This window comes from Haliotis cracherodii, unplaced genomic scaffold (assembly GCF_022045235.1).
Source record: "Haliotis cracherodii isolate W230 unplaced genomic scaffold, xgHalCrac1.p SCAF_6, whole genome shotgun sequence".
NCBI lineage: Eukaryota > Metazoa > Mollusca > Gastropoda > Lepetellida > Haliotidae > Haliotis > Haliotis cracherodii.
Window position 1 is genome coordinate 6,891,609 of NW_027266319.1, and position 12,631 is coordinate 6,904,239.

The window sequence follows — 12,631 nt, forward strand, 5'->3', positions numbered from 1 at the left end:
CGGGCCCGTGTGCGAAATACGCATCAGTCGGAAAGCGCACGTTAAATCTCCAAAGTAAGTAAGTAAGTTAATTAGAGATGATAGCTGGAGCGGACTATTGTTTTATCAATTCATTGTAACATTTTCATAACCTACAAATTTACTAGGGTCGAATTCAATTATTTGATTTACAGGAGGAAAAAAAACAATGTTAAAAGTAAGAACGTTAAGTGGCATTTATAATTAGAAGTTGGTATTTTAAAGTACCCACATATGTATGTTATTTAAGATATACTTCAAGGTGTGGCTTTACGTCGTTTGTCTCAAACTACGGCCAGTTCTTGGTGTTCTCCATAACTCCTCCACATACAATCAGTGTATTGACTATAAAGAGATCACCGAGAATGAATTTCGCTGAAATAGTATATATATCACTATTGTGTGAATATTGCCGATGTGACGTAAAGCATTAACTCACTCACTCACACTATTGTGCCTTTTAAGCCATATGGAATCTGTTTTGTCAGATAATGGAGTATTTTCTGGCGTTGACATTACACATTTCCAAAGTGACGACGTCAAAACACGCCAAAGTAAACAGCCATTAGTTCGAAAACGTTAAGTTCAAGTCAAATATAAGCTGATGCAATAATATTGCCGTTGTGTTTGCATCCTGTCGACATCCATCAGTTGAATCGGGTTTAAACTGGATCACGATGAAAACGTAGGTGAGGAGGGTACCGATAATCTGTGTAAACAAAGAGGCAAAATTTGTTTATGTATTGTTTGTTTGTTTAATTCCGCACTCACCACAAATTCCATCTATTTGACGATTTGAAATTATTGTAAATAATTTAGTTTGGAAAAGACAATCCACTGATTGACATCATGAGCATCGATTTATACAACAGGCTACGATGACATGCATCAACCAAGTCGGGGAGCCTGACCACCCGATCGCGTTAGTTGCCTCTTACGACAAGCAAGGTTTTGTGAAGACCAATTTTAACCCGGATTTTCATGTAATGGTATGTCAATTACTCATTGGCTGTTATGTATGTTCTCTAAGGTCTCAGTGGAGAATAGAATTATTTCTTATCTTACGATTTCGTTGTGGACAAATATCTTTTCACCAATACTTATTCAACGTACCGCCAGAACAGTGTCCTTCGTGATGGTCATTAGGCCTAAAACACTGATTCCAATTTGACGTTGAGACAACTTGTTGGCGAACAGTGTGACCTGGGTGTAAAGTTCATAGGAAAAATATGATATTGACAACACACAACATATACATGTTATGACAATATATAGTGTTTAAAAACAACATCAAACATGTATTTTGAGTAACGTGAAGTCAAATCTGATAACACTACTGTTCACGAGACCCACAATCAATACAGGACGCTTTTCTCTATTGTTCCACGAGGTTAATTCATTCCTATAACCCGCCGTCATATAGCTGGAATATTGCTGAGTGCGGCGTTTAAAAACAAACCAACCAACCAACCAACATTCCTATAACCATTCCACGCGTGACTGCGGAAAATTAATATTAAGCATCTGGGAATGTTTCAGGGATAGATTTACCGTCTGCGCTAACAACCGCTAATAGTATTGATGAATGATTTTTATACTATAGTTTCAGTGATACCTAGAAAATACAAAATAATACAACATATTCACATTGCCTCCTTTAACCTCTTTCCGAGATCATATGTTGAGATCACTCTTTTTAAATATATAACTGTGTTTCTGAAGAATGAATTCAGTTGTTTATATTTAACACAAAGCCAATAAATTACATGCATGTACATACCTTAAGCTGATGATTTTGCGTCATGCAGTCTCTACCAAACAAAAATAGACCAGTCCCAAAAGGGATTCATGTAATTAATATACAATCTTCGCGTCCAATGGACTGATGCATGACTATCTTATGCATATGTGTTCCAACCATATTTTGTAAGAACATTGCAATTGGCTTAAATATGTACAGTGTAAATACGAGAATAAATCATTTACAAAGATTATTAAAAAGTATCCTGATGAACTCTTTTAAAACTCAATGTTAGTTGTAAAAGAAAGTTTAAAACCTACACGTATACCCAAATTACCAAGAGTTAATTAGCAGAGTTGTTATCACGTGATCTGACGTCATGGTGAAGAGTTTACTCGAAGACGATCACTGTTTCTGTGTAGTATTCGGTAGATTACTAGCATTCGTCATGGCATCACAGGACAATGGAAACAGTCTATGTTCTTTCAATGACCTTAACAATATTCGCCCATATCAATATGAGCCCGTGGTCAGTCAGCCAGACCGCCTCGGTGGTCTTGTGGATAGGGCGTATCCCAGTAGAGTGAAAGTTCGTGGGCTCGATCCCCGGCTCCATCATACCAAAATACGTTAAAAGATTATACTTGTTGTTACCCTGCCCATCGTTCCGAGGCAGGGAGTTAACTCACTATAAAAGTCCACTTTCCATATAGGGTTATATATTGGCTTGACTAACGAGTCTATGCATAGTCCAATTAAAATCGCGAAACCAAATCGATATCCGGTTCGTAAACTCTCGTGAAGATTTCGGTCGATTGCAGAATTTGCAACGCATGTGTACCGTCAACTCGATGTCAACATATATTTTCCATATAGATTTTTTTCATGTTTTAAATCAAGATGCTCACGTGATTTGATGCACTTCGCGAAGAAAGACCCGTTTTATAACATTCAACATAGATTTTGATTACTACATGTACGTGCATGCACGTCGGTGTATAAATGCTATACTATTGGGCGCGACGTGTTACTGAGCAAAAATGATTCACAGAAGCATTTCTATAACAACAATATTTAATATATATCCCATTTGGTTGATGAGGGTTTTAAAAAAATGAATTAAAATATTTGAATTGAAAGAAATCACAAATACCTAAGAAGCGTGATTCAAAGTAGCAAGTGACAACTTTGTTCTCATGCCAAAACCGTACATGAAGATCCATCTGTTTCTTTTGGCTTTTGGGGTTGAGTGATTAATCAAATAAAATCACAAATGCATCATGGATATTCGACATCATTGATTCTTAAAGTAAGGAGAAATATGAAAAGTACATACAGTAAACTACGGTTATAACGAACTCAAAGGGACCACTAATTTTAGTTCGTTATAACCGTAGTTTGTCATAAACGTATATACAGCTAATGGACGGGACCCCCAAAATGTTATTTTTATCCGTCGATCGTTATAAGCGTGTTCGTTATAAACGTTGTTTACTGTAGATAGGCAGTTTTTTCTTTCTCCGCATGCAAATGTCTTTGCTATCACACTGTCTGGAAACATAATCTGAAACACTTTGTTTGAGTGTTCATTTGATCTGTTAGAACAGTGATCAGTAACAGTATTTAACGTCCAAATTACTTCAGCCCTCAATTCCGAATTCCCGGCTTTGCAGTCTGTAATTTCAGAAGGCTTTTTAGTGTCTGATGCATTAGTTTCCGCTCCAGTACTCAGGGGGTGGAACGACATAATTACAGTCTTTCATATCAGTTTCGGGTTTTAACAGAAACAAAATATAGCACATTGGTGTTCCAGCATCGGCTGTTGAAATTTCAACCCCTCGGAATGACCTAACCTGGGATTTATGACGATCTCATCGCACGTGGGATTTAAGTGCTGACTGCCTCATTTTCCCGAGAAATAGCTTTTTCCCACACAGAATGCAGTGAGCCACAAATTAAATATGTCATCCTTCACCCCCTTTACCCGTTCATACTTCTTCTCCTACTGTGGATTATACACAGTTTTGTCCATTATCGGACGTCGACAACTGCCATCATTTAATCGTTGCGGTGTGCAACATTCGCCATGTTCGTATCATTCCGGCAAAGCGTAAAATAGCCAGGAAATACGGTGGTCACGACTTTTGATGAGATGTTCCGAAAGGACGGATTTCTTGGAAGATTTGATACTACATGTACGTGCATGCACGTCGGTGTATAAATGCTATACTATTGGGCGCGACGTTAAACCGCATTTCACATCAACTCAATGTGGTCACATGAATGCATTTAGACATATAAGACATTAGACATACATTAAGCATGAATTTATTACCAGTTTTCATGAACGTCACACTGACCTAAAAATGAATGTGATTCCTTTCTACTCCACTTGTAAGCAAGGGAATCGCCTAAGTAGTATGTACCAGCATCAGTGATCGAGTTAAGATTTTACACTTCGGCCTTATCATTACCTACTATTTACGGTCCAAATAAAATATCGATATCAGTATTTGTCGATCGTCGACGTTTGGGTTTGTTGGTACCTGATCCATAGGATGCAGATCACAGACTGTGAAACATTGAACGTATTGGCCACTGCACACTGGCTTCTGTCAGTTTCCAGCATGCCAATAGCCAGTAGACGCTTCGCGCGCTGCAGGAGCCGCATCGCTAGTCCACACATAGACAATGAATGGAATCAAGTTAATCACAACTGTATGATGAGCGGGATCAATAGTTTTGTTCGTTTATTTGTTGCGTAACGCCGCACTCAACAATATTCCATCTATATGACGACGGTCTGTAAATAATCGAGTCTGGACCAGACAATAGAGTGATTGTCATTAGGATACGATGACATGCATCAACCAAGTCAGTGAGTCTGACCACCCGATCCCGTAGGTCGCCTCTTACGAGGATCAATAGTTTTAACAGAAATACTGGTCCAAATAGAATAATCGAACATCTTTGAAAGTATCAGAATCAAGAATGACACCCTGCTTGAGACACGTGCAAACTATAGGATGTATTTTGGTGTAACGTTTTACAAACATGAACGTTCATGCATAGGATGTTTGTCGTCAAAACCTATCTTTTTCTAAAGCTTGGTATTGATATTTATAGTGTTGGAAAAGTAGATTATAAAATACAACAGATCATATTTCAAGCTTCATTACATACCAAATGAACGCGCATAGATCACATAGTTTTTAATAAATGCAGTTACCATTATTCTTATCATATTAGTGTTAAAGATGAAGTGTTGTATCTAAATGTATTGTTTGAGTGGTTGTTTTGTTGGTTTGTTGTTCAACGCCGCACTCGGCAATATTCCAGCTATATGACGGCGGTCTGTAAATAATCGAGTCTGGACCAGACAATCCAGTGATTGATATCATGAGCATAGATCCACGCAATTGGAATCGATGACATGCATCAATCAAGTCAGCGAGCCTGACTACCCGATCCCGTCGGTCGCCTTTTACAGCACGCAGGGGTTGCTGAAGACCTATTCTACCCCTGATCTCCACGGGTCTTATTTGAGTGGTTTCTTACCAGTCCAACTACTTTTTCTGGCATATTTCTTCCATCCAAGTCATGCAGAATATTCAGAGGTCGGTGTGCCTAAAGATAACATTCTAGTTATTTCCTTTAAAATTAATAACAGACACCAGTTCATATTAGCACATTAAAACTGACACAAAATAGGATTACGTAATATGTTTAGTGAGTGAGTGAGTGAGTGAGTTGGGTTTAACGCCGCTTTTAACAGTATTCCAGTTATATCGCGGCGTGTCAGCTTAATGTGAAAGGAAAGCCCGAAGTGATGCAGGTCCCAGACGTTTACCACTTCGGTGAAACCCGCGAGCACGGGTATGGTGCTGACAAACCTAGAAACATAATCGGGGCGAACCGGGATTCGAACCCACAATCATAGGTTTCTGGCGTGCCACCCCGTGCCCCCGTAATATGTTTAGTCCTCTGGTAGTCACATTGTAGCATAATAGTTAAATCTTTTACTCATCACGTCTAAATAATCTGCAGTGATACATCACTGGACCATTGCTACAAGACCGAACATTACCCAAAGTTATAATCCCACAGAAGTAAGTATTATCAAATACACTTGCATTGAAACATTGTGGAATCATGATAAAAACGTAATAGGGATCGTCTAGATATTAGGGAAAGGCATAGATAACACAACTATTGAAACCCTGCTGATACGCAATATTCTGACAAACGAATCATTCAACCTCTATGTAATCATACATTGCATACATATATTTATCAGAATGTATGGTTTTCTGTCAAACGGGGTTTCTCTGTACATCATCATCATCAGCAGCAGCAACATGTTAACACTTACCGCTTCGTGCAGTCTGATACCAGTACAGGTGAGAGCGATGAGATGCAAAATGGAAATGTACACAGAAAATGCGGCGACAGCCATATTGATATAGGACTTGTCGTCGTTGATAACGCTGTACAGGCAGAAACACATGGTCAGGAAGGAGCTGACGTAGCCAGCAGCCACGTGTCTGGTCATCAGAGAAGACACGTGTTCCACAATGTCTGTTAACGATGCATGATAGCCTCGAATGTCCTCAATATCCTCTTCTTTGACGCGCTCTTCAGATGCCCTTGAGAGTCTCAACGTGCAACCATCATACTCGTAAGTAAGAAGAAGGGAGATGGTCAAGAACAGAAGCAATAACGCATGGTTTAGCAAAGTCATAGAAGCACCAACTATCACAGTCAAGACAATTGTAGGCCAATAGAAATCATTGCATGTATCATTTAGAATGCCCATATTTATTCCACTGGTCACAGATATCACAGCTGAGAGGATCACAATACATACACATGCTCTCGTCACCCTCTGCTTCAGTGTAATGTTTGAAACACAGCTGTTAAACTTCAACCGTGCTTCCTGGAGACGTTCGCAGAATATGCGTACCTTGCTGTGGATGTTGGTACTGAGACCCACAAGGGTTAGAGATAACAGAGTTACAATTTGACTTGCTATGGTAGGACTTGCGTCCATGAGAGATTCAGCTTCCGAAAAGTATCGTATGGTCAGGATAAAATATAGAATGTAAAATATGCAAACCAAACTTGAATATATCCGTGAAGCTGCCAACGAGGCGGAACACCTGTTTACAGACTTCGGCTGCTGATAGTCCCATGATGACCCGGACAATGATATCAGTTTCTGGATAATTGTGAATGTGTCCTGTACATCATCTGTATCACTGAATGTAACAACGGTATTTGAGGAAACCTTTAACATCTTCAACAGATTGGATAATGAATATAGGTTGTATTCTCTTTGCGGGCTGGACTTTCATATAATGGTTCTGTTCTCAACTCAGTGTCACCAGTATCTAAAGTAATAGATTGTTTGACGATGCATCAGCTATCATGGAACTCTGCACGTAAATTTAATACAATAAGAGATCCAAAATGGAATTGAAGAGGCAAGCCAATATGTCATACAGTGTTAATAAATATCACAACATTTAATTGCATGTGTGTCATTGAATGTACGTTACTTGGTTAGCTTGTAATAAGCCTCGAATGGAGAGTCAACACATGAGATGTTTTGAATCAATTGATCAATCAAGCGATGGCACATAACTATTTGCAGTCCAATATATCTTCCGTTGTACTAATGGATTCTTAATGGAAGCTGAAATGTGGCTAGTAATTTCTGGCAATAATTGTCCACATTTGAAAACTACAGAGTGTCATCCCCAGTGAAAATGTTCCGTGAGTATGCTAACAAAGCCAAAGTGTAAGTGTTTGAAAGGTATTTGCGAGTCATGAGCACAATGACTGTGCCAGGTACTCATTCTCCCCACCAAACTTTGATTTTAATGTTATGTACACAGTTCTCAGTAATGAGGTTCTTTCATATCTGTTCCCGGTGTATCATGAATCTATTGAATTACAGGGTCTTGAATGCCATTACGATACATGATAGGGTGAATTAGTGAGTGGGTGAGTGGCGAATATTGTTCTACATTTTTCCTTCTGACATGAAATCACAACGGTCAACGTTGGCTGCATCAGTGAAAGACAGCACATAACACAAACGTTGTCTCTGATACAGTGAGTGAGTGAGTGAGTGAGTTGGGTTTAACACCGCTTTTAACAGTATTCCAGCTATATCACGGCGTGTCAGCTTAATGTGGGAGGAAAGCTCTCCGACGTTTACCACTTCGATGAAACCCACGAGTTCGGGTATGGTGCTGACAAACCTAGAAACACAATCATTGGTTTCTTGCATGCCCAAAGGAATCGCGGCGCCTTAGACGAATGGGCCAGCCGTGCCCCCTCTCCGATACAGACCCTTGAGGGACACCTGACGTGAGACTTTCACTGTTGGACATAGCTTTGTTTATCTGAACTGACGGTGTCCTGTCGGCCAGTTACGATGAACACCACGCCAGGACATTGTTGCGTAAATCATAGGCATTTTCCGAGTCCCATAACAACCTTGCATGAGCTATGGTCGACTGACGTCTTTATGTTATTCAGAACACAGTTCAGAGCCGTCTCAGTACTGTGTGTTACTCTATATGCTGACTGATACTTGTTCATCAAATAGGATTTGTAGATATTCAAATAGTTATGCCTTGATGCCATTTCCAGAATATTTGACATGAAGGACAAACTGTAGTTGCTCATGAAAAATATTTGATCATCAAGAAAAGACTTTTTTTTCTGTGGCTTGACTACTGCCTTTTTTAAAACAAGCCTGTACTGTTCTTGTTGGCAATCTTAAGTTGACAATTGTCGTGATCACAGGAAGAACCTCATCCAATTTTCCATAGAGGAATTGTAAAGGTTTCATATCTAAAAAGCACGACGTTGGCTTTGATGCTGTGATGAGTTTCTTTAGACCACGTTCTGTGAACGAATCAAATTTGGTTCCTGTGAATTGTGTTCATGGAACTAATTTGGGACTACAATGGCTATAAAGTGTCCACAATATTACAAAACATCTTAGAATTACTATAAATAAGATCGACAAATCCGGTCCATTGCCACAATAACTGTACGATTCCGACTATATCGTAATCATCTGTTTATGAATCAGTAGCAAATACTGATACCAGGCTTTCGCGAAAATGTGAGCGTGTCCTGCCTCAACGGTGGCATCCATCACCAACACATGCAAAGGCAAGGCAATTGGTTACCTCAAAAACGCGGAAACATATTGTACGTATGTGTGTGCATGATGCCTCAAATCTTGAAATGTCGTCAACATGTCTTCCACAAGGCATTTTCAAAGCTTTGCGATTACTAGCCTTACGCTTATTAAGTGTTTTCATTGCAGTATTTGGTTTGACGCCCCCAGCACCAGCAGGCCAAACATGCTTTGATGCTTTACCGGCATTACTTAAATCTGAAACTTGGCTTCCCCGACACCCTACCAGAAGTAGCTACACATAATTTCAGAAATGTTTAAAAGTAATACTTTATTTCATAATAGAAACCTATCATAATTGAGATTTTGCACAAGCCATAAAAATTCATTTTGCAACAATGACTTACACGACATAGTCGATAAACTTTTCCATTCCAGTGAAGCAAGCATCCCCAGATGGACATTGACAGCATTTAATTGATACTTTTGCTTTAACATCTCTTATTTAATTTCATGACTTGACAACGCACCATTTCGAAGTTCTAGCTTTAACTAATACATGTACACACACACTTTCAAAAAATACAACATACATAATTCTATACAAATTAACATTACAAAACAATTTTGTGAATTATCAAAATATGTCATATCTTGCCTCATATAACACTGTTGAGTGTTTGAACTATACTTTTGACCTTTATCACCATACTGAAATATGTTGATGTATGTTATTACATATTTACACAGCACGAAACAAAGACCCTTCCGGCATGCTATATACCTGCCATGCTAACAGAGACTCTTCCTGTATGCTATATACCTGCCATGCCAATACAGACTCTTCTAGTATGTTATATACCTGCCATGCCAACACACATGACGTTCATGGACTTATCGATCCCAATCATGGGTCGTTGGTAGTGGATTCTGGTTATAGTACACCATCTATACTACCTACATTATCATATTGAGTCTCATTGTCCTTACACTGATTGTCATGAGACAGGTATTCAAGACAATATGTCAAGAGTTTTGTGAATGTTGTTTCTGGTTAAAAGAATTATCTATTGATCCAGGCTCTTTTTAATTCTTAGTTAGCATAGTACCAATGTTGACTAAATGTAGTTGGTTGGTTGGTTGGTTTTTTGTTTAACGCCGCACTCAGCAATATTCCAGCTATATGACGGCGGTCTGTAAATAATCGAGTCTGGACCAAACAATTCGGTTATTGATATCATGAGCATCGATCCACGCAATTGGGATACGATGATATACATCAACTAAGTCAGCGAGCCTGACCACCCGATCCCGTTAGTCGCCTTTTACGACAAGCATAGTCACCTTTTACGGCAAGCATGGGTTGCTGAAGACCTATTCTGCCCCTGAATCTTCACGGGTCGACAAAATGTAGTACTTAAATGAAAGCAATACAATAGTTTAGTTTCAAGATATGTTTGTTTGTTTCATTGTTGTTCTACACCACACTACAGAAATATGCCAGACGTATGACGGCGGTCTGTAGATAATCGAGTCGCTATCTGACAATCAAGTGACTTTCATCTTGAACATCGATCTACACAATTGAGATACCCTGGCAAGCTTCAACTGAATCAGCGAGCCTGGCCACCCGATCCTGTTGGTTGCCTCTTACAAGCATGGGTTTCTGAATACCAATTCTAACCCAGATCGTCAGAGGGGACAAACAGCGGTTGCGGAAGATGAATTCTGACCCAGATCTTCACAGGGTTTCGATACATAATAGTGATATCTGAATGGTTGGATCGTGTCGCTTCATGAAGTATCAATACTTTGATACTCAATGAAAGCCACGGAAACTAAGAAACAGTTACATATTTGGACATTTTCGTATATTTAAAACAACATTTGATGACATATATTAAATCATTATCTGCAAAACATTGTTATTTTGTACATGGATGGTTGTTAAAATATATCAGAAAAACCAGGAATGACAAAAGTTCTTTTGCGAAAACTTTAAAATAAGACACAAAACATACATGAATAACCGCATGTCGATCAAGCAAAACACAGTAACTGTACATAGCTAAGAAACATGAACAAACAAGATTATAAAATGTGACCCACCAGGAGATATGGGACCTTATGGGTGCTAGGATACAATTGTGCTATGATGTCATGAGACGTTTGACGTCAACTTACTTCAGTGAAGATCGCCATGTGTGATGTCATGTATCTCTGTAATATATATTAATTGAAGCTTGTGAATTGTACATTTGTCTTCAGAAAATGCTGTAGTTTTAAAATATAATGAAAAGTCAAAATGATTTTTTTCACCCATAAGGTCCCTTATCTCATGGATGGTCACAAATGAAATTGACAGACACGTAGCATATCACGACAGTATTTATGAAACGATATATTTCAAGATCATTCTTACACAATAACCAATAACAGGATAGCAGGAGGCTTGCAAACTGAGTAGCGGCCACTTGCAACATGGGCACCATCATCTACATCACACACCTGCTTGTTTGTTTTTTATAAAGCTTGTACGATATTGCCATGGAAACTGAATTCGTGGAATTTGTTAAACTTGAACTTGACCTTCGTCCTGTCAACAAGTACATGTAGACGTTCTGAATCTGCAAACAATTAAAGTTTATCTTACTGATTATATTGTTGTGTTTGCTGTTCATACATCTCCCTTGTTTATTGAACTGTTTCATGAGTCATTATAATCATAGTAATAACTGGTATGATAAAAGCTAATTGAACGATTGTATTGTAGAGAAGATTTCCAGTAAAACATAATGTCTGATGCAATTCCCTATTTTTACTTGTACTTGTTGCTATGTTAATTCAGGTTAACAATTAACTTGCCTTTGCATGTGTTTGTGACATGCCATTGGTGGGGTAAGAGGTGTGCACCGTTTCGCAAACACCTGGTATCATAACTATTTGACAGTGGTTCGTCCATAAACACATGCTACGAGTGATAAAGTAGGAATCGTTAAATGAGCGCTGCATTCTGATTTTCCGGAATCCCCACAGGGAAACAAATCTGGAGCACTGGTGTCCGTTACTGTCCAGGCATTCCCAGAAGGAAACCAGTCTGGAGCACTGGTGCCCGTTACTGTCCAGGCATTCCCACAGAGGCACAAGGCTGGAGTACTGGTGACCGTGACTGTCTAGGCATTTCGACAGAGACACAAGGCTAGAGTACTGGTGACCGTGACTGTCTAGGCATTTCGACAGAGACACAAGGCTAGAGTACTGGTGACCGTGACTGTCTTGGCATTCCCACAGAGACACAAGGCTGGAGTACTGGTGACCGTGACTGTCCAGGCATCCCCACAGAGACACAAGGCTGGAGTACTGGTGACCGTGACTGTCTAGGCATTTCCACAGAGACACAAGGCTAGAGTACTGGTGACCGTGACTGTCCAGGCATTCCCACAGGGAAACAAGTCTGGAGCACTGGTGACCGTGACTGTCAAGGCATTTCCACAGCGACACAAGGCTAGAGCACTGGTGACCGTATATGTTGCTCTTAATTGTAATAATTATAAAGAAGTTGTTCATCCATACATTATTATCCTTGCTAAGTCTGGAGTAGTATTTACCGTTACTGTCCCGGAGTCCCCACGGGGAGAATGACAATATGACTGTGCAAATGCAGTGCGTATACATTTGTTTGTTAAATGTTAGGGTTTGGAAGCGTATGTATA

The 12,631-nt window shown here is 39.4% G+C and overlaps 1 protein-coding gene across 1 annotated transcript; it reads right to left on the reverse strand.

The window, feature by feature from the left end:
- Positions 1-583: 583 nt before the first annotated feature.
- LOC139445238 (gustatory receptor for sugar taste 64a-like) lies at positions 584-6,575 on the reverse strand. Its single transcript, XM_071226378.1, has 4 exons — positions 6,132-6,575; positions 5,318-5,386; positions 1,132-1,221; positions 584-727 (listed from the first exon to the last, which is right to left on the reverse strand). The coding sequence occupies exons 1-4, from the start codon at positions 6,573-6,575 to the stop codon at positions 584-586; spliced, it is 747 nt and encodes a 248-aa protein (XP_071082479.1).
- Positions 6,576-12,631: the final 6,056 nt, after the last annotated feature.

Excerpts from the sequence above, each read along its gene's own strand:
- LOC139445238 (XM_071226378.1), bottom strand. The coding sequence starts at position 6,575 with ATGGGCATTCTAAATGATACATGCAATGATTTCTATTGGCCTACAATT. Across the intron at positions 5,387-6,131 it reads GTATCAGACTGCACGAAGCG|GCACACCGACCTCTGAATAT; the intron begins GTAAGTGTTAAC and ends TGTTATCTTTAG. Across the intron at positions 1,222-5,317 it reads CAGAAAAAGTAGTTGGACTG|GTCACACTGTTCGCCAACAA; the intron begins GTAAGAAACCAC and ends CTTTACACCCAG.